Source organism: Pseudorca crassidens, chromosome 4 (genome assembly GCF_039906515.1).
Source record: "Pseudorca crassidens isolate mPseCra1 chromosome 4, mPseCra1.hap1, whole genome shotgun sequence".
In the NCBI taxonomy this organism is placed as follows: domain Eukaryota; kingdom Metazoa; phylum Chordata; class Mammalia; order Artiodactyla; family Delphinidae; genus Pseudorca; species Pseudorca crassidens.
The window spans coordinates 19,855,254-19,877,197 of NC_090299.1; the positions used below are offsets into that span (position 1 = coordinate 19,855,254).

General features: G+C 38.7%; 1 protein-coding gene across 1 annotated transcript in view; it reads left to right on the plus strand.

Annotated features, from left to right (window-relative positions):
* The window catches only part of ANXA5 (annexin A5), a 29,929-nt gene extending 10,106 nt beyond the window's left edge, over positions 1–19,823 (plus strand). Inside the window, exons 3-13 of the mRNA XM_067735169.1 lie at positions 2,190–2,274; positions 3,582–3,676; positions 4,842–4,955; positions 6,929–7,019; positions 9,810–9,889; positions 10,327–10,383; positions 14,826–14,919; positions 15,826–15,921; positions 17,469–17,527; positions 17,735–17,857; positions 19,294–19,823. Coding sequence (XP_067591270.1) covers positions 2,190–2,274; positions 3,582–3,676; positions 4,842–4,955; positions 6,929–7,019; positions 9,810–9,889; positions 10,327–10,383; positions 14,826–14,919; positions 15,826–15,921; positions 17,469–17,527; positions 17,735–17,857; positions 19,294–19,353 — 954 coding nt within the window. The 3' untranslated portion in view covers positions 19,354–19,823. The remainder of the gene's footprint in view (positions 1–2,189; positions 2,275–3,581; positions 3,677–4,841; positions 4,956–6,928; positions 7,020–9,809; positions 9,890–10,326; positions 10,384–14,825; positions 14,920–15,825; positions 15,922–17,468; positions 17,528–17,734; positions 17,858–19,293) is intronic.
* The last annotated feature ends 2,121 nt before the right edge of the window (positions 19,824–21,944 follow it).

The following is a 21,944-nucleotide window of genomic DNA, read 5'->3' on the forward strand; positions in this document are numbered from 1 at the left end:
CTCAAGGCTGACTCTGTTCAGAGGAAAGAAGAGTCTTTCTTCTTTCCTTGAACAAGAGGAGACTATTGTTAAAGAAAAAATTATTCTCGTACTTGTTAAATGGTAAAGAAGACTTTCAAAACTACTGCAGTAAAGGTCATGCCTATTGCAATGGAAGAGAAGAGATTGGGTTCAAGTCCAAGTATAGCAAAGGCAGCTGGGAACTTACAACCAGTGAGCAGGATGAAGGGGGTCAGTGGATGGAAAGTTACTAAGAGGAGACATTAAGGGTAGAGGGATTCTTGCTGAACTGGCCTAATAGGATTCTTGCTTAAGGCAGCCCATGGATTTATACATCAAAGATGGAGGACGAGGAACTTGAACAGATATTAAGGTTTGCGGGATTCTCTGTAAACTGACTTTAGCAGGATTCGTGCTACAACTGGGCTTGGCAGGCTAGAGACCAGTCCTAGTCAAAAAGTGTGCTCTGAGGAGCCTGTCTGAAGTTTGGTCAAGAGAGAGTCTGTCTCCTGGAGCCCTGAGTGCTACTTTTTCAGGAGGCGGAATGCAGTGCCACTGAAGAGAGGTCTCAGAGCTGACCTCTGGTGCTTTGTCCCATGCAAGTTCTTCCCCATGGATATGTCTCTCTGTTGTCTTTTTTTTTTTTTTTTTTTAATGTGGTTGGTGTTAAGATACTGTAGGCAAATGCAGCAGTTGGATGTTAAGGTGGAAGAGAAATTTTTTTCCTTGTAGGTGATCGTGCTTCCTTGCATTCATAATAAAACAGAAGTGATCGTAAACCAGACAAGTCTTCTCAGTCCCCAACCCTTATAGCTGTTTATTTCTCAGTTTTGGATGGAACCTTGACAGGAGTTGTGAGGTACTTCAGGAACATTTATTGGTAAAAATAAATCCTGGGAGCCTCCCTTTATCATAAGATAAAAATTTATGGCTCAGTATTAATAAAGCTTTCTGATTCTAAAGATTTATTGGTATTACAAACAGTTTTTGGAGGTATTAAAATATTTGGATGATTAAAAGTACTAGATATGATAACATAAAATAAGAACTCTTACAAACAGTATCTTCTAATATATCTTTAAAAGTTCTAAATTCAGAAGTTTGTATTCTTCTGGCACATGAACTACTGAAAATCTTTTCAGGTTTTGCCAGGTTATCTTAAAATCCCTAAATAAGTATAAGGAAACAGGACTAGATTTATTAAGAGCATTGCTTAGAGTTCAGTGCCTAGGGTAAGGCCTCAAGTTTTTTTTTTTTTTTTTAACATCTTTATTGGAGTATAATTGCTTTACAATGGTGTGTTAGTTTCTGCTTTATAACAAAGTGAGTCAGCTATACATATACATATATCCCCATATCTCCTCCCTCTTGCGTCTCCCTCCCTCCCATCCTCCCTATCCCACCCATGTAGGTGGTCACAAAGCACCGAGCTGATCTCCCTGTGCTATGCGGCTGCTTCCCACTAGCTATCTATTTTATGTTTGGTAGTGTATATATGTCCATGCCACTCTCTCACTTCGTCCCAGCTTACCCTTCCCCCTCTCTGTATCCTGAAGTCCATTCTCTAGTAGGTCTGCATCTTTATTCCCGTCTTGCCCCTTGGTTCTTCATGACCACTTTTTTTTTTTTTTTAAGATTCCATATATATGTGTTAGCATACCGTATTTGTTTTTCTCTTTCTGACTTACTTCACTCTGTATGACAGACTCTAGGTCCATCCACCTCACTACAAATAACTCAATTTTGTTTCTTTTTATGGCTGAGTAATATTCCATTGTATATATGTGCCACAAAAGGCCTCAAGTTTTAATGCAGGCTCAGCATGCTCCCAGATCAAAGTGGCGAGAGACTTAACGGGAATGAAGCCTGCAAGGAAGTGCCCTCCGTGAACCAGGAGGTGCTGGTGGAGCTTGATCACTGGGGCGATGCCTGAAGGAAGAGGGCCTTGGAAGCCAGCCTTCCCGCTAATGGTATCGCAGGTGGGCCAGGAGAGCTCGTGCACTGAATTGGTGCACTGCTAATCCACATTGTAATGGTCTGTTTCCCATTTCAGATGGGGTTATATTGATATATCTTATCAAATGATAAGTTTATGTAAAGTCTGAACATGAAACAGAGCAAGCAGCTTACTGTTTATGTTTATCGTAGTAGTCATGCTGTGAATAATATTGCTGTTTTCCCTGTGTCAGGCGCTCAGAGGCACTGTGACTGACTTCCCTGGATTTGATGAGCGGGCCGATGCAGAAACTCTTCGGAAGGCCATGAAAGGCCTGGGTAAATTCAGCCTTCTTTTTGTTCTAAAAAAAAAAATGTGACATTTGTTTTTCTGAACAAAAAAGTCATTGTTTTACAGTAAGATTAACTTTAGAATATTTTGAGCTGAACATATATAGAGAGAAACATTAAAGGAACAAAAAAAATGACTGACCACCCCTAGTATTTAGTCTCTAGAACCAAACAGGAGTTAAATTCAGCCTCTTTGTTTTTTTAGCTTTTCAGCTTTACCCATACGGTAGCTGACTGAGTAGATAAACAGACATTCCTGAGGGTGATCAGCTGTGCAGCCTTTTGCTCTCAGTGTCCAATCAGATATCCGGTTCTATCAGTTTCTTACATCCCACTGTCTTCACTTTCTCAGCTTTCCTTTTTTGCAGTTTAAAAACCTCTCTTCTTGAGGACTTCCACATATAATTAATCCTCCTGTCCTCAGGCTCCTTCTGTACCAGTGTCCATGTGAAGGGATTCATCTTCCTCAAACTTGGCTCTGACCCCATCACTCTCCATTCTGAACATCTTGTGAGATTTCCTGTTGTAGCAGGATCGGGTGCAGGCTTTCTGGCCTTGTAAGGCCTTCCCTGGTATTCCAGCCCACCTTGTCGGTCTCAGCGCACATTACTGCCTGATGTGTCCTCTGATCCATCCATGCCAGGTGATCTGCTACTCAGGAAAGCTCTGTATTTTCCTACTGTTGAGCTTTTCCTGGATTCTAAAAGCCTGTCTTTCTTCCTTACATCACTGCCTGTCAAAATCTTTTCATCCTTCAAGACTGTTTTGGGTGGGTGTCACCTTCTCCATGAAGCTTTTCCCAAAACTGTCTTCCGCTGCCTTTCAGCTACGAGAACCTCCTCTGAACCCCATTTAACACCTGGACCTCTCCTGAGGCCCTTGTCACATTCTGCCTTACCTCACACAAAAAAATTTGTATTTTTTACCCTAAATGGTTCATAACTTGAAACCAGGGTCTATATCTTTTCTCCTTTCTCAACCCCCTGGAACACCCAACACATCATGCCTTGTGAAGAGCTGTTATTTGAGTAATTATTTGTTGCAAGAAAAGCTAGGTGCACTCAGTTTTTAAAAAGTCAGGAGAATTTTTGCGTCTCCTTCACAATGTGTAGGGGTAGTACGTATTGTTGGAAACAATAACATTTTGATATTGTAAATTTTATAGTTTAATAAATTATTTAATAAAATATATTTTATGAGGCAAGGAATTAAAGTGACTGGGGAGCTGGTTACAAAGGTTATTGAGAGAGTGGGCATGTGGGAGCCTGGATGTAATGGTTGGAACATAATTGCAGGCACCGATGAGGAGAGCATCCTGACTCTGCTGACATCCCGCAGTAATGCTCAGCGCCAGGAGATCGCTATGGCTTTTAAAACTCTATTTGGCAGGGTAAGACTGTACTTCATCCCAAGGTGGAATGTGAGAGCAGCTTTCTCTTTTAAGACTAGTTTGAAATCTACTAATATTCTTTTGTAAATATCATTAATCTTATGATTCTGACTTTTCCTCCTTTTTTCTTTTCTAGTTTGTTTCTTAGTTATCAGCTGTTGGTTAAAATGCTCACTCAACTTATCCTCATATGATTGTTTTTCCTCACTTGACACTGTATAGGTGCTGAAAGATCCCAATGGGGATAACTGCCCTTCTTTCCTTCTGTGTTTCCCACTCAGGATTGTTGTATTATTTTCCAGGTGTAAACCTGTATTGCAATATGTTTTGCTCTGACACAGTCACAGTCTTGGTTCCTTTTGGAGTGATATTTTAATAAATGAGTTTTTAATTCATTGATTTAAATGTTCTTATTTGATTAACAATTCAAAGTAAAAATTAAATTTGTCACTAAATGAATTAGTACAGACATGAAAAACTTAAATGTAGTTTTATTCTGAAAATTTTTGTTCATTATTTCGAGAAACAAATGCAAAGAAAAAAAAAGCATGTATTTTAAACACAAATTCTAGTTGCCTGTGTGCTGAAACTGAAATGGATGAGAAATACTGCTTTTATCTTTATAATTATGCAAGTTCCCCATAATAGCAGCTGTCCTGCAGTAGTCAGGGGCATAGTAATGAACATAATCTATTATGTATGTATTAGAATATTACTAGATATGGAGAGAAAAGAAAACATTGTTTTGTTTAGGTATGATAGGCCAAATTTTGTCCTTTGTAAAAATACATTATGATATTTTGGGGAAATTATTTTTTTGAGATAGACATGTTTCTCGGAAGAGTATTTTTAAAATATTTTAGGCTTATTTTAAAATATTTTAAGATAAATATTTTTTATAAAAAGCATTCATTTTTTAAAAACTCTGAGATTAAGAAAAACATCTTAAAAACAAGTATCTTGACACATGAGTGGCTTTGCTTTAGCTTAAGGTCAGATGTCAAAAGTACATTATTAAAAGCCACAGGGTGTTGTTTAGCTCATGTGTCTTCTACTTGGAGATAGCAATGTAAAGAATTCATTAGAGCAAAGGGCTATCGTTCATATTTAAGAACCTCCTTAAAATTTCTGCATGGTTAACCAATTTATATTTTCTGTGAGTTAGGACCTTCTGGATGACCTGAAATCAGAACTGACTGGAAAATTTGAAAAATTAATTGTGGCTCTGATGAAACCCTCTCGGCTTTACGATGCCTATGAACTGAAGCATGCTCTTAAGGTGAAAGGATGAATGCGAGGAATATTCCTGTCATGTGTATAATATTATTTTGTGTTGGTAATTACTATATGGTATTTTTATTTTTATTTATTTATTTTTATTTTATTTATTTTTTATTTTTTTGGAACATATAAATCATCACATCAGTCTATTACAGTCATTAACATGACAATTAGCTGTTTTAACAACTATTTCTTTTTTTTTAATTTTATTTAATTTTTTTTATACAGCAGGTTATGGTATTTTTATATTAAAACAAATTGAATTATTTCACTGAGGGTTTCTTGAAGGACAAAACTGCATAGGAGGCAATAAGAAAAGGAGAGAGGAAATGACAAGTGTGTCATTTAGTCTTTTTGTGTAGTTAACTCAGTAGTAGTGGGTTTTTAAAATTTTAGTGTATTTTACAGCCTTTTGTACTTTATTTTCATGCTTGTTTTCTAATTTTGAGATTTTTTTTTTGTTTGTGTTTTTTTTTTTGGCGGTACGCGGGCCTCTCACTGTTGTGGCCTCTCCCGTTGCGGAGCACAGGTTCCGGACGCGCAGGCTCAGCGGCCATGGCTCACGGGCCTAGCTGCTCTGCGGCATGTGGGATCTTCCTGGACCGGGGCACGAACCCGAGTCCCCTGCATCGGCAGGCGGGCTCTCAACCACTGCGCCACCAGGGAAGCCCTGAGATATGTTTTTAAAATGTTACAGATTAGGTATTTTATCTTTTAGTTTAGAAAGTTGCCTGATTAGGGAACCAATAATACTGTTAATCGTTTTAGCATAAAAGATGAAGCTTTGGAGAGAATTTTGAGATAAGAAAGATTTTCTAATACCCTTTCCTTTTTTCCTGTACTTCTAAATACTAAAATGAAGCAGCTGGTAAACTTGATATAATTTCATTGTAGCAAGTAACTAAATGTATATTCCCTTGTCTGGTGTTTGCAATGTTGTATAAATGTGATTACATTGAATCATTTGTTTAGACTTATGGGACAGGGAATAACTCAGTCACTAGTAGTTAGATTTTGAATGGACAAACTGAAATTAACAACAAGGAGATGATGTAGCTCAGGTGGAGGGAGGAGAGGGTTTATCAAGTTAGGAACCTTTCTGTGCTTCTTCATTTTCCTACAATGATTCTTCGGAATAAATAAAATCTTAGGTTATTGGAAATGGGCATTTTTGCAGCCTTCTGAAATATTAGCAGTGGCTAAAATTCTGCCCGAGCATAAACCTAGTTCTTTCAGTGTTTGATTTTTTGGTAAAGCAACAGAAATATAAGGAAATTAAGGCTTAAATATGCTATCTTTTAAAGTTAGGTTCAGCTATGTCATTGCTTGTATCTTCTAATTTAGTAGTGTAGATATGACTTACAATCAGAAAAAGGAAAACCAACTACAATTATTCTTTAAAAATCCAGAAAGCAAGTCCTAATTCCTTTATGCTGATCCAATAACTGATTCCTAATAACCAAGCCATGCTATATTTATTTTTACCTGTGTTGCAGAATTTCCCTGTGATCCATAGAGAACTTAATTTGAGGGCAGGGTTGTTTACGTTTTGAGGTACATATTGTTTAAGTATCAGTGTTCTTCCATGTAAATTTATGTAAAGTTTTCATTTTTACTATTTCAGCCTTTTTATTATTTCCTGTTTCATTAAAATGTTTCCCTTTAAAACTATTTAGAATTAAACTGATAAAATTACAAATTTATGTAATCTGTTATATGTCATATATGTAGACACATTCATACAATCAACATTTTTTTCATTAGGCAAAAAAGGATAAAATTGTCTTTGGAAAGAAAACTAATTTGAAATTTCGTATTTCTATAACTAATAGAACTCATATAGAAAGTGAACATTATGTTGGATAATATATATATATTTATGCAGTTGGGGTAACATCTGTTCTGGGAAAATCACTTTCTTTTTAATCTTATTAACATGTTTTTTTCTTTTAAAAATAAATCTCCAAACAGGGAGCTGGGACAAATGAAAAAGTCCTGACAGAAATTATTGCTTCAAGGACACCTGAAGAACTGAGAGCCATAAAGCAAGTTTATGAAGAAGGTAACTGTTTCGAAGTACATCTCCCTTCACTTCCGCTGTCACTTTGTCATTTCTCTAAAGTGAATGGAGTTCTTTGGAGTTATAGGAGGGCAGGCCATACGTGATTTCTGGATGAGTGAAGGAATGAGTAAACAAATAAGCAACCATTCAAGCTAGTTTCTCTTTCAGTAGGGAAGAGACTGCCTTTTTCTATACCTATAACTACTTTGGTATTTGTAAGAAACTTCTGTTGAGGATGGGACTTATTTTCATATAGGATTTACAGTCAGTGTTCGGATATACAGGTTGTCTCTTTCACTTTACATTTAAGATGTAAGTGGTTTTTCTTCCTTAAAAATTTCAGTTTTATGTTGGTAGAAGTTAAGAATTACTAAAAAGGAAAAGAAACCTTGTCCAAATCAGTCGATAATGTCTGAGTAAATGTATGTCATTCTAGCTAAGGAGGGTGCTTGACTACTCTGCATTTTGACTTTCTTTTTGGTGTCTTTTCTTTTGCATTTTTAAATTTTTTGTGTGTGAAAAAAACCCTATATTTCAATCTGAAGCATATCCTGTTAATGGAACCAAGAAAATGTAATAAAAAGCAAAAGTAGGGAGTTCTTTTCTCATCAGATTTTCTGTAAAAGACTCTGCCCTCTGCGTGACTTAGGAGGATCAGACTGTCCAGATGGTCAGCTCAGTCAACAGACCTCCAAGCCTAGTGCTTGCAGCTAGGAAAATGGGTCCCTATCTTGGCATTAGTTGGTTAATCTTAGAAATGACCCTGTAACCCAGCAAGTTAGAATGGTGTGAAATTTATGGCCACTAAACAATTACCTTTTTTTTTTTTTTTTTTTGCGGTACGCGGGCCTCTCACTGTTGTGGGCTCTCCCGTTGCGGAGCACAGGCTCCGGACGCGCAGGCCCAGCGGCCATGGCTCACAGGCCCAGCCTGCTCCACGGCATGTGGGATCTTTCCGGACCGGGGCACGAACCCGTGTCCCCTGCATCAGCAGGCGGACTCTCAACCACTGCGCCACCAGGGAAGCCCAACAATTACCTTTTGAAGCGCTGGAATCTTTCTTTCCTGCTCCTCTTTTTGTAGTTGGATAGGACCCAACCACTAAGGCAGAGGTGATACATGTATCTCAGCTGCAGGTGATCACGCTTGAGTTTTTACCTGATATAATATTCACATATCTCCTTCTGGGGTTGTTGACATTGATGAATGAGCCTTTGTGCTGCCGGGTGACAGATGGGGTGCCACAAGAGGTATAGTAACTGTGTGTGGTCCATCCAGTCAGCCGTGCTGTTGTGCACTAGCTATGTGTCCAGCAGCGTACTGGCTGTCATGAATGATGCAGAAGATGCACATAACAAAGCTCCTGTCCTCAAGGAGTTTGCAGTCTATTTAGGGATGACATGACTTAGAAAAAACTGCAAGAGTTACAGGATAGTAAAGTTCAAACATCGAACATGTTTAATGAAAGAATTCATTCAGAGAAGAGAGGTCATTTTGGCTTTGGATGTCAGGAGAGACTTCTTCACAGTGCAGTCAGACACTGAGCCAGGGTTTCAAGACTAGATAGGTTTCGAGTGGGTGAAGAAGGCATTTTTGGTCAAGGTCCACCCACTGTCTGCCATGGCATGGAGACCAGTTTGAGAAAAGTATACTGAGGGAACAAAGAGAATGTGACTGTAGTGGAGGGAATGTGCATGTCCATTGTGGAGATAAACTGAATAAGTGCAGTTAGGCTCTGTTACACATGGTTTTGTATGACTGGATTAGAAGTTTGGACTTGGTTCAAAAGCATTGTAAGCTCCTGAATGGATAGTAGAGTATTAAAGGGACAGTTGAGGTCAGGAAGAACGTTTGAATTAAGAGGCTGATTAGTTAGCTGTGTTGGGAGAGGTAAGCTGGGCAGTTATGGCTCAGCCTAGGCTGGTGGGAGGTATGAGGCAAATCAGAGAGAGGAGAAATATAAATGGATTTGATGGTTGATTATATATAGGTGTTGGAGTAGAGGAAGGAATAAAAAATTCCTTCAAGGTTTTGTATTTGAGCTACTGATTGAAGTAGATATGTATCTTTTGTATTTTTAGAAGTGTCAAACTTTTAAACTTTGTCTCCTTTCAAATAATGATGAAATGTTTAAATGTCTTAGAGTAATACCTCCTTTCCTTCAATGGCAGCTGGTTGTGAGACGGTGAAAAGTGCCTGTAGACTCTTGTAGATCCTGGTTTTCCCCTTTGCTGTGGCTTTATGTCTGTCGAATAGCTGGAAATGGAGGGGAGAAGGGCATATTTTAAAATATCACTGCTGTCTCTCAGAGTTAACTTTATTTGTTGCAGAGGAAAAATATCTTATTAGGAGAAGGAATGCCCATGCCCCAAAGGAAAAAAAAAACTCAGAATATTTGAGAGTGGAAGACCTTTCGAGATGAATCATGTAAAACATTTGAAAGAAAGGGAAACAAAGTTTAAAATTAAGATTGATTGTATTTTAGAGACTTTCCAGTACGATCATGTATCTGATTAATAACAGATTAATAACTACATTGGTTGAGAGCATTTCTAAATGGCCGAGTCATGATTTAGGTTTGAACTGAGTGCTTTTGGGAGACTTTAATTTCTTTTCTTCCAGCCACTCACCACTTAAAACATTTGCCTTCAGTCTTCAGAGTGCTCAGAGAAGCATGAACTATTATGCTAATCAGATATTTCTTATGTCTCTTCCATTTGATTAATGGGGCAAGATATCCTTTTCTAGTTGAAAGAAGCTGTAAATAAGTGTGAAATTATTCTGTTGCAGAATATGGCTCGAGCCTGGAAGATGATGTGGTGGGGGACACTTCAGGGTACTACCAGAGGATGTTGGTGGTCCTCCTTCAGGTATTGGGTGGAGGCTCTTTGTGGTTTAAAAAATCTGAAGCCGGACTGGTCTGAATCTAGTTAAGTCAAGTCACTTAAAATTCTTTTATCTATTTCTGGTACTTGCTTGATTCTGGCTGTGTGGTGCCAGTGTGTGTTTGTGTTTCAGAACATCTGACCTGAACTCGTAATAGCTAACTCATAGTTTTTTGTTTTTTGTTTTTTTGGATATCACTGTCCTCTTTTATTCATAGATTTTAAAATCAAGAGGGTCAGGTTGGTTTTGGACAGTGTTTGTGTGATAATGTAAAAATATTGTAGGATTGATAAGATCTTAATTAATGCACATTATTCCTAAGAGAAAAAGCTTTATGTGCATAACCATTAGGTGGAACCGTTTTTTCTTTAGAACAAAAATACTCATGTAATGCAATAACATGACATATTATCTCTTCTAGGCTAATAGAGACCCTGATGCTGGAATTGATGAAGCACAGGTTGAACAAGATGCTCAGGTGAGTGAGACTTAATCTGTGATGACTTTATTATGACATAAATGAAAAAAGAATCCATGCTAATGGCAAATCATAATATGTTGTAATAGCATCTAAAAATAGTCTAACGGGTCGTTTACAAATCATAAGACCCATGTAAGTAGATGGCCAACAAAATGTTTTATCCCAAGGCTGAAATGAAATAAAATAAATTACATGTAAATAATGAGTTCCACCTGGATATGTTATTTTCCTTTAGATTATGGGACATTCTCAAAATAGAGAATTTTACAAGAAAACCAGGTGTTATGGATGGTACTGCCAATGTGGCAGTCTCTTCGTAGAAAAGGATAAAGAAGAAAAAATACTTTAGTGGTAAATGGTGTTTTATTACATAATAGATGACACGTTATTGTAGAATTTGAAAATCCCTCCACCTTTCCTTTGATAGACTTCCAAACAGGATTGTTCTTTTGTCAGTTGCTCTTTAGTCACTCCCTAATGAAATTTTATGCTTAAGTGGCTTTTAAATTCCATTATTGTCTCAGTATGGTTTATAAAGTAGTCAAATGTAGGAAATAAGTGTTAGGAAATTTGAAACATGAGACCTGAAAACTGGAAAATGGTAATAAAGCAATTACTTGGGTTCTTAGAATCACATATCGTAGTCCTGTCTCTCTGGTCACATGTTTCCAATATAGGCGTACCTTGGAGATATTGTGGGTTTGGTTCTAGACCACCACACTAAAGTGACTATCACAGTAAAGCAAGTTACATGAATTACTTTGGTTTCCCAGTGCCTATAGAAGTTATGTTTACACTATACTTCAGTAACTATGCAATAGCATTATATCTAAAAAACAGTGTACGTCCCTTAAATAATTCCTCTTCAGGGGTCAGTCCTCAAATTAGCTGCTTTTCAGGTCTCCCTGCCTGACCCCCAGGTGTGTGTCAGGTGCTCCTCACAGGGGAGACTATAGCATCTCAAGCTTCCTGCCACAGTTCTCGCCACCTAATATGGAAGCTGCCTATTTACTTGACTGACCACCCAGGGCGCTCTGAGCTGTCAGTTCAATCTGTATCCTTTGTCCCTAGCATATGGTTAGCACTTAGTAACTATGAGTTGCTGACGAGTGACCCAGTGCATAACTCTAACATAGAGGGGATCATTTCTGTCTTCTAGATAAGGAAACTGAAGCTCAGGGGTTCGAGAAACAAGCCCATGGCCCCCACTGAGTGGGAATGGAGCTGGAATTTCCACCTGGGCCCATCTGACCCCAAAGCCCTTCCTCTTTCACTAGACAACAGTCTTGGCGTTCTTACCTGTTAGCTCCTTTCTCTCCTTTCCGCTATGGTAAAACAGGCTTAGTAAGTATAGATTGGAAGGAAAGATCTCGCTTAACCCTGCCTGCTTACAAACCCGTCCTCCCAAGCTGTTAGGGGCTTTGCTCATTGCTGAGCCGAGCCTGTTGCTTTCCAGGCTTGCACTGTCTGTGGGTCTGTAGGAGATGTGCTGGTTCTCACACTCCTGCTCTCAGGACTGGGACCTCTGGATGCTTTTCAGCGGTCGTGGTCACGGTGAAAGGAGCAGCTTAATAGTCTCAGACGACTGCAGTGAGGCCTGCATTAGCGGGCGGTGGGCAGATTTCCCAGCACAGCTGGTGGTGTGACGAGAGCACTGCTGCAGTGTGAGGCTACTGAACGGGAACAGTACATTTGTACCTCGTTTTCATTGATTTCTCTGCTTGGAGCACTCACTGTGGAGCAGTGCTTCTCAGACTTTAATGTGCCTATAAATCCTTTGGGGATCTCCTTAAAGTGCAGATTCTGACTCAGTAGGTCTGGGTGGGGCCTGGGATCTGCATTTCTAACAAGCCCTCAGGTGATGCCCGTGCTGGTCCTGGGGCCACACTTGGAGTACTGAGGCTATATAGGCATCACTTAACCTCTGCTGCAGGGGATATGACCATTCAGAACCCTGAAGGGGAAACTTTGTACATCTGAAAACTGACTTACGAAGTTACTTTAACCTACCCCTGAAATAGTATCCAGGCTTTCTTTACCTTTTCAGTGACCAGGGACAACACAGAATACAGGCTGGCTGTTGATCTTTGATTCATAAAAATCTTATTAATTAATTCAGCCTGTTGAAAACAATTACCCTTTCAGCATTATAAAAAAGGAACACACCCATTTATACCTTGTAGCAAGGGTACCTGGGCTGTTATCACTGATGGGAATTTCAGATTTCTTAATTGAGAGTCATCCAACTAAGGGGCCCTTTTATAAGCATTTGAATTTTTTTCCCTACTGATACCTGGCACTAAGAGGAGTCCTGTTATTTCAGGGATTTGATAAGCCTCAATGAGTCATTCACCTGGGAATTGAACATTTTGTAGTTAATTCACTTAACTTTTTAACATTTTTGATGCGTTGAACTGATTTTACTTTCTCCCCTACCAAATCCTTGTGTTATGCTTTCTCTGGAGAGAAAGTTGAACTCTTAAGGAAGGAGGGAGAAGGGAGTCAGTGCTTATTGAGTACCTGCTATTGATTGCCTGACACTGTTCAGTGCATTCATTATGTGAGTTATATAATCTCCATTAATAACTCTATAGAAATATTATTCCTACTGTGTAGGTGAAGACACTGAGCCTCAAGAAGAGATTAAGTAACTCATCTAAGACTCACAGATAGGACAGGACCAGTTCTGTTTTGATTCCAAAACCTCTGTACTTTGCACTGAACCAGAGGTTATCAAACTGCTTGGGCTAAACTGTAAAGCCCCCTCTGAGGGAAGGGGGAGGGTGAGGAGGTGTGAGGGTCCCTCATCCAGAAGAGCTCCGTGGATATTGGGCAGCCTCATTTAACCCTTACATTAAGACAAGACAAAACAAAAGACTTTTAAATATTGCTGTATATGATGATACCGTCATTATTATTGCATATGATTCAGTTAGTAGTAGTTTTAGACTAGGTAATGATCCCAAACGTAATTCTTCCAAGAAAATTAAGAGATTATAGTTAAAAGTAGCCATCTCACCAGGTTTTTCCATACAACTGCTACAGCTACTAGAGAACATCCCTAGAAATAGAGAACAATTGGTAAGAAAGGAGGCTTCAGCAGCGCTTGCAGTATTGTACAGGATGAGCCCTTCACCACTTTTAGGCATTAATGTATACGTATATCTCATCTGTGTGTGGAAAACATACTAGAGGTAGTAGCCAGTATCTTTGGGATGTTGATATTCTTGGTAATTTAAATTTCCTTATTTATGTTTTTTTCTCTGTTTTATAAAATTTATCAATGAACATGTGTAATTTTTGTAATTAGATTAAAAAAGTTATCTTAAGAGAGGTGTACAGCACCCTGATATAGTTCTAAGGTTTAGATACTTGCACGACTTTCGTAGTAACACTCTTTTTAGTTTTGAAGAGCATGCTTACATGACCAGGATTGATGTTGTGTATTCTTATCATTAAAATAAATTAATTTCAATATTGAGCGTAGAGATGATTCTCTGGAAGTGTAATACAAAATAGATCTGTAGTAGCGTAGTCTATATTCTTAAACATACTGTGATCAAAATTCCTACATCCAAACACGTGCTTTGATCACCTCGTATCATTTGTTTTGCCACTTGTGGCCGTAAAGGCAGCTCGGAGTAGTAGTCTCAGCAAATTGCATTTGGCTTGCTTTAATAGGTATACTTACCTTGAAATGATTAAAAGGGTAGTATAGACATTTTAAAGATTGATGCTTTGGGTTTTAATAAATAAGCTACAACCCAATAAGTGGACTCAGAGTTAATGATGTTTGTATATAATTTTTTCAGCAATGATATGGACATTGGAAAGCATATATTCTTTTCCATGTAAAAAGGTAAATGTAGACACTCAAACTACTCAACAAGTATATGTTAAGTGCCTGCTGTATGCCAAGCACTGTGCTGTACTCACAATGTTTTAAAAATTCGTTGTGATTTCTTAAAAATGGGAAAACTTTTTGTAGCTAGCATTGGTTAAATTTCAGCTGTAAAGAGAGAATATGGAGTTTTATCATGTATTACTGAACAGCTACAGAGCAAGCAAAACAGAAAACGCAGACCCCTTAGCTCCTAGTTAAACTTTCCCAGTCTGTAAATGGATGTATCAGCAGTGAGGTAGGTAATCAGAACTTTCCACCAACCATATCATTGCTCCTGGAAGTCATGGTAGACATTTTGGGGACATTTAACCTGGCACCATCGCTCTGCTTTATTGCTTTGCCACAGTTTAGTGGCAAGCTCCCAAGTAGCCCCAGACTTAGTGAGCTGAGTTTCAGAGTAGGAAACATCAGAACTGAAAAACGTAAGATGATGAATCAGGCAAATTCATATTCAGGGAGTAAAACCCAAGTGTGATTAAGAACCTGGACATGAGATGGGAGAACAATTTATTAATTGAGGTTGAAATTTTCACAGGCTTTGTTTCAGGCTGGAGAACTTAAATGGGGAACAGATGAAGAAAAGTTTATTACTATCTTCGGAACACGAAGCGTGTCTCATTTGAGAAGGGGTGAGTGATAAAAATGTGTATGATACGTATGGTACTTTGATTAATTTTGAAAGTACGGGAGTCAGTATGCCAGAATACCTGCTGCATAACAGGCCCTTGCTGAATGGATCAGTTTTTAAATTTCTTCCTTTTGGTGACCTTGAGAAATCTCATAGTTCTCTGCTTCTCTTGTAGCTTTTACAAAACTTAGAGATCCTTAGTCCACTCTTTGCTATCAGGGTGATGAGGGAGATAAGCCTCTAGATTGTTACTCATAGTGACAAATCACTAAGCTGTAGCTCACTACAAGTATTTCCTCTGAGATAGTGGTACCTAAGAGCTCACTTCTGGGTATTCATCAGTACTTGTGGTATCAAGTGGGAATAAGTTCACTGGCAAGTGACAGAAAACCCTACTAATAGTGGCTTTAATATTGGGCTTTCTGTAGGTAAGATTCCTTGGCTGATTTGGCAGGACGTAGGCTCTTTCTGTTTTCCTTCTCCACTGTCCTTAGCGCTTTGGTTCTCTTTCTCATCTTCGGTACCTCATTGTCACACGATGACTGCTGTTGCTCCAAACATGCCAACCATTTTCACAGCAAGAAGAAAAGAAAGGGGTAAACTCACCATATCTGTCTATTACTTTTAATTGGGAAAGAGAAAGATTTTTCAGAATCCTCTCCCACAGATTTCCCTTTAGATCTCATTGGTTGTAACCAGTAAGGAGGGGCTGGGAAATGAGTGAACAAAGAACACTTAGAATCCAGTGTTTCGGGCTTGGCACGTTGAGGCTCTGAACAAAATCAAGGTCTGTCAGCAAGGAGAAAGGGGAGATTTGTGTTTGGTAGGACAGTGCCTGGTTAGAGGAAGTATCTTTCTGGAAAGAGTGATTCTTATGTGATTCATAAATTGTTGTCCTGTTTTCTAGTGTTTGACAAATACATGACTATATCAGGATTTCAAATTGAAGAAACCATTGACCGAGAGACTTCTGGTAATTTGGAACAACTGCTCCTTGCTGTCGGTAGGTAATTTTATAATGTATGTAATATTCATGGTGTTAAGAGTTAAAGTATTTTATTCAGTTGAAGCTGTATCTGAAAATAACCATCTATTTCTTTATTAAAAAAAAGAGCTTATCATGATATTTGGGTGAAGCAAACTCCTAAATTTCCAATTCAAAATCTGTCTTGATGTTGGAAATACGTGAAATATCTGGTTATTTCATTTAATCTTATGGAAACATTAAGAGAATTGTTTAAAACTCATTTTGAAGCTGCATTAAAAGCATTACTGTTTCATTGTGAACCTGAAATGTGGGCATTGTAATCTCAGGCTTGTAAATGTTACTTCTGATATCTGTGGAATTTTATTTTTCTTTAGAATACCATCCTCACAGTTTTGAAGCAGACTGAGAAATTGGAATCTGATTTAGAATAAGTATCTTTGACATAGTGGAAGATGTGTGATAGTGGTTATTTTTCTGAGTAAATAGTTTAGAATTTTATTTTAGCTAAATATTCAGAATAACCTGGAAAAATTGGAGAAACGAGTTTGTGCAGTTTATTGTCGTATTACGTACTCACCAAATTCCAGGGAGAATCTAGTTTGTGAGTTCCCTGTGGTCCCCGTTTTCATATGGGTTTGGAGTGAACCTCTGTCTGCTGTTTGTTCTGAGTATCTGGTGTTGAGCTGAAGCTTCTGTGCTCTCTGTCTTCTGGAGAATAAGCTACATGTGTGCATGTACCAGCACTAACAGTAACCTTTCATTTGAGTCCACAGTTAATGCATTTTAACAGAAATCTTTTAGACGACCCCTTCATAATAGAATACACATAAAAGATATGACAGATTTAGTTACTGGTGGCTGTTTTCTTAAGCATTGGAGAAGAACACACCGCCCCCAATCAAGGATTTGTTGTTTTTGTATATTAGGGAATTTTTATGATAGTTTCTGAAGCTAAGCAGACTGAGTTCTGAGGAGCCCTAACATACAATAGATATGTGCGTGTTCGGGGAAGATACTCTTTTCTGTTACCAGTTTATCTGGATGTTTCTACCAAAATGGGTGAGTCTCGTGCTGCTCTGTGTGAATCATGGGCGTTATATCAATAGAATACCTATATTAGGATTACAGACAGTCTAAGGTTTGTCAGATTAGATGGGGTAGTAATCTTACATTATTTGCTTGAATATATTGGAATGAAAACTCCCAGGAGGTTTGTAATAATTTACTGGGGATGAAGAAGGTTGTGGCATAACAGCCCAGGCTGCCAAAACTGTTACAGCAAAAAGGTGCTCATAGAAGAAAGGGGCACTGAAAAACTTGCAGCCCCTGTCCTACGTGCCTTTCTGTGTGGAACTCAGAACTCTAAGGAAAACTCAAGCCAGTATCTATGGAGATTCTCTGTAGTCAGATCAGAGCAGCTTGCAAATGAGCAGCTCTTGAGCCTGTGTTACTTTCATACTGTATTTAAGTAGAGCTATAAGCGTCAGGCAGCTTTGATTTTAATTACTTTATCCTTTTCACATCAGAATAGCACGTGACCATTATATTACTTATTTTTGTAGTGAAATCCATTCGCAGTATACCTGCCTACCTTGCAGAAACCCTCTACTATGCTATGAAGGTAAGTGCATGCCTTGAGTCTTCTATCTAATTAATTTATCTCTCTAGTATGTTTTAGATGATAGACTTTGAGGCTTTTTTCCTCCTTAAAACAGGTAGTTCAATTCTACTAAATGGTTTTACTTGATTGACTCACCCCAACTCAGGGGAGTTTGATGCTATAATTGACATTTTTAAACATGTGCCTGTCTTTTGTTCTTTTTTAAAGGGAGCTGGGACAGATGATCATACCCTCATCAGGGTTGTGGTTTCCAGAAGTGAGATCGATCTGTTTAACATTAGGAAGGAGTTCAGGAAGAATTTTGCCACCTCTCTTTATTCCATGATTAAGGTAGTGGAACCTTTCTTTAAATGTTGAGAAATCCACAGCCGACCAGTGCATAGCTTGCAAGACATGGGTGGGAGAACCTAATTCCTGTGTTAAGTTTAGAGTTTTAGGGATGTGATTAGAGCCGTGAGTTACAAAGTTTGGCATCATGTCCCCTGAAGTACCGGTGATGGCTCCTGAGTGAAAGACTGGCTCTCGGTGAAGGCCGAGGCTCCTGGTGAGCTTAGAAGCATTATTTAGTAGTGGTGACAGATGACTCACTAAACCCAGTCTTGTCCAGGGTAATAATATGTTGGTTCTTTCTGCCTTTTATCAGTTCCAGCTGTCTTGATTAGTTTCTCCTTTCTTTCATATCAGTGTTTGCTTTCTTTATTGTCTGTTATCACCTTATCTCTGGTTTTGGTTCATAGTTCAGGAAAGAACCAAACAGGTCATATCAGGAGTAAGTAAAGAGCTTAAGTATTACTGTCATTTTCATCCTTTTAAAAGCAAGGGACACTGTGGCCTATAATTAAACTTGGCTTAAAGTCTTTTGACTTCCTCATTCTTTCTTTTCCTCTCTCTCTCCCTCCCTCCCTCCCTCCCTCCCTCCCTCTCTCCCTCTGTCTGCCTTTCTGTCTTTTTTTGTCTCTCTGTCTTGGTCTTTCTCTTTGATAAAGGGGAATGTGGGCTGTGTGCAAAGCAGCATCTCAGTTGAGAAAGCGTTGAACTTTGTGTGTGCGTCGTGTGCTGGGCTGAAGGGTACTAGAGAGTTCTCCCAGTGACTCATAGCTTGAAACGTTAACTTATCCCACACATCTGTGCATGACACAAGCAGAGGCAAAATGTACCTTACCCTTCTGTCTCTGAGGCAAAGCCATAACAGCCAGGCGGTCCCAGCATTGCCCCCCATAGCCAGCCATATGCTATGTGATAAGACAGGGGTCCCCAGCTCCCGGGATGTAATGCCTGATGATCTGAGTTGGAGCTGCTGTAATAATAATAGAAATAAAGTGCACAGTAAATGTAATGCCCTCAAATCATCCCGAAACCATCCCCTGCCCCCCGGTCCTTGGAAAAATTGTCTTCCATGAAAACAGTCCCTGGTGCCAAAAAGGTTAGGGACTGCTGTGATGAGAGACTTAGAGTTTGTTTAGAAACCTTGACTTGAACATGGTTGTAAAAGCTTCCCTGTTCTCTGCGTTACTAGAGGGAAGAACATACTTCACTGTCTTAGGTAGAACTGTGCTTTTAAGGGGTAGAATTAGAAAGTTAAATATCAGTTGCATCAGTAGGAAATTCTCTGTAAAGCATTCCTGTTGTGAAAGGCACTCACAGAGAGATTACCCACATGGGGGAAACGCCAAGTGAATAAAACCTGTTGCCAGATATGTCTTAGTTTTTTATTTTCTTTGGCTTCTGTGAGTCATGGGGGTTAACGGAGTACATTTGGGTTTCAGGGGGACACATCTGGGGACTATAAGAAAGCCCTCCTGCTGCTCTGTGGAGAAGATGACTGATGTGCGCCTGGAGAGAGACCCTGCACCGTGCCTGCCACCGTCACCACTGCCTTCCTGCAGCGCATCTCACTGCACTTCTTGCACGCCAGAGCGTGGCACGTTGCCTTATTCATGCCAGCATGCTATGACCAAAACATATATGTTGTAGAAGAAAATAGTAGTGCTCCTTTCTGATCTTCGCTTAAAATCCTTCTCCTTGACTGTCGTAGTCCTGAAGTGTACTTATGTTACTAAGACTAAAGTCTGGATCATTTATATTTTCCTTTAAGAGGTCAGACTGCTTTCAGCCTTTTTTAAAAACTTCATTTATATTAAATTGATAACCGCATTACCTTAACCAGAACCTTAGCCTTGAAATTGTGAACTCCTGGAAACGTTATTAATCAAGTTTGCTACTAAATTAAACCTGAAACATTATGGAGGTTGCATTCAAAGGGTTAATGAATAATAAACGTTTCCTTCCTCCTGAATTACGTGTGGGTGTATGTCTAAAGAAAACTTATTTAATTTACTTAACAATGATATGTTTTTTCAAGCTAGTCGGTTGACAGTGTTGTCAGTTGACAACTGAATTTATAGTTGGCTTTTGGGTGAAAAGCTTGAAATACAACATGCAAAATGAATTGTCTGTGCAGTGTGGAATGAGGGAAGAGTTGAAGGGGGTCTCTGATTTATTGGTGGCGTGTTTATGTGGGCATCAATTAAAGCAATGCTTATGTTAGTTGCTTACTAGAAAAGCTGATTTTAAAACTTAACCTAAAATTTCAGAGTGTTACTTTTCACTTTCCTGTTATCAACTTGTTTTTCGTGTTTTCATCTACTACCTTCTTTGAGATAAAAAAGCAGGCAATATAGAGGCAAAAAGAGAGAAGTGGCTTCTTTCTTCTAATATTTACCTTTCAGTTTTCTGCTTTCAAACTGCTTCTTGAATTGGTGTCAACTTCCTTTTTTCACTTACTCCCTTATAAATGTGTGTTTTTAAAAGCAAGTGATTGCTATTAATAAGACATTTTAATAAATGGACTACTCTCCTACTGGAAACTCTTAATTAGTGATATTGTTCTTTTCACAAGCTTGGCTGGTCATCAGAATAACCGTGAGAGCTTTGAAAATTATGTGTGTGTATATATGACATGCTATTTTTTTTTTTGCAAAAGCTCCGTAGGCAATTCTAATGCAGAGCCAAGTTGAGAATCAACTGCCTCTACTGCCCCCAGCCCCGCATGCTGAGATATAATTGACATACAACACTGACAGGTTTAAGGCGTACAGCATAACGGCGTGACTTAGGTATGTTGAAAAATGATTATCACAGTAAGTTTAGCTAATATCTATCATCTCATGTAGATTAAAAAAAAGAAAGAAGAAAACGTTTCTCCTGGTGGTGAGAGCTCTTAGGGTGGTCTCCTAACAAGTTCCAAAAGGCCAGACAGCAGTGTTAAGTATAGTTACGTTGAACGTTACATCCCCAGGACTTACTTATCTCATAACTGGAAGTTTGTACGTTTTGTCCACTTTCTTCCAATTCCCCACTCCCCACCCCTGCTTCTGAGAGCCACAAATCTGACCTCTTTTTCTATTAGTGTGTGTTTGTTTGCTTTTTAGATTGTACATATAAATGAGATCGTGCAGTATTTGTGTCTCTCTGACTTATTTCACTGAGCATAATTCCCTCAAGATCCATCCACGTCGTCCCAAATGGCAAGAGGTTCATTTTTACGGATGAATAATATTCTGCTCTGTGTGCGTGCGTGTGTGTGTGTGTGTGTGTGTGTGTGTGTGTAGCTATCACTTTTTCTTTGTTCATTCATTGATGGATACTTAGGTTGCCTCTATGTCTTGACTACTGTAAATAATGAACATGGGGGTGCATATATCTTTCTGAGTTAATGTTCTCATTTTCTTTGGATAAGTACCTAGAAGTGGAACTGCTGGATCATATGGTAGTTTTAATTTTTTGAGGACCCTCCATGCTCTTTTCCGTGGGGGCTGTACCAATTTACATTCCCACCAACAGTACACAAGGGTCCCCTTTTCTCCACATTCTCGTCAACGTTTGTTATTTCTTGTCTTTTTCATAATAGCCATTCTAACGGGCAAGATGATATCTCATTGTGGTTTTGATTCACATTTTCCTGATTAGTGATGTTGAGCACCTTATCATGCACCTGTTTTGGCCATCCGTATGTATTTTATAGAAAAATGTCTATTCAGATCCTCTGCCCATTTTTTCATTGGATTATTTTTTGTTATTATTATTTGAATTCTTTATATATTTTGGATATTAACCCCTTATCAGACATATGATTTGCAAATATTTTCTCCCATTCTGTAAGTTGCCTTTTAATTTTGTTGATGGTTTCCTTTGCGAGGCAGAAGCTTTTAGATTGATATAATCCCACATGTTTATATTTGCTATTGTTGCTTTTGCTTTTGGTGTCCAAAAAGTCATCACCAAGACTGATGTCAAGGAGCTGACGACCTATGTTTTCTTCTAGGAGTTTTTGTGGTTTCAGGTCTTACATTCAAATCTTTAATCCGTTCTGAGTTAATTTTTGTGTATGGTGTAGTTTAGTGGTCCAGTTTCATTT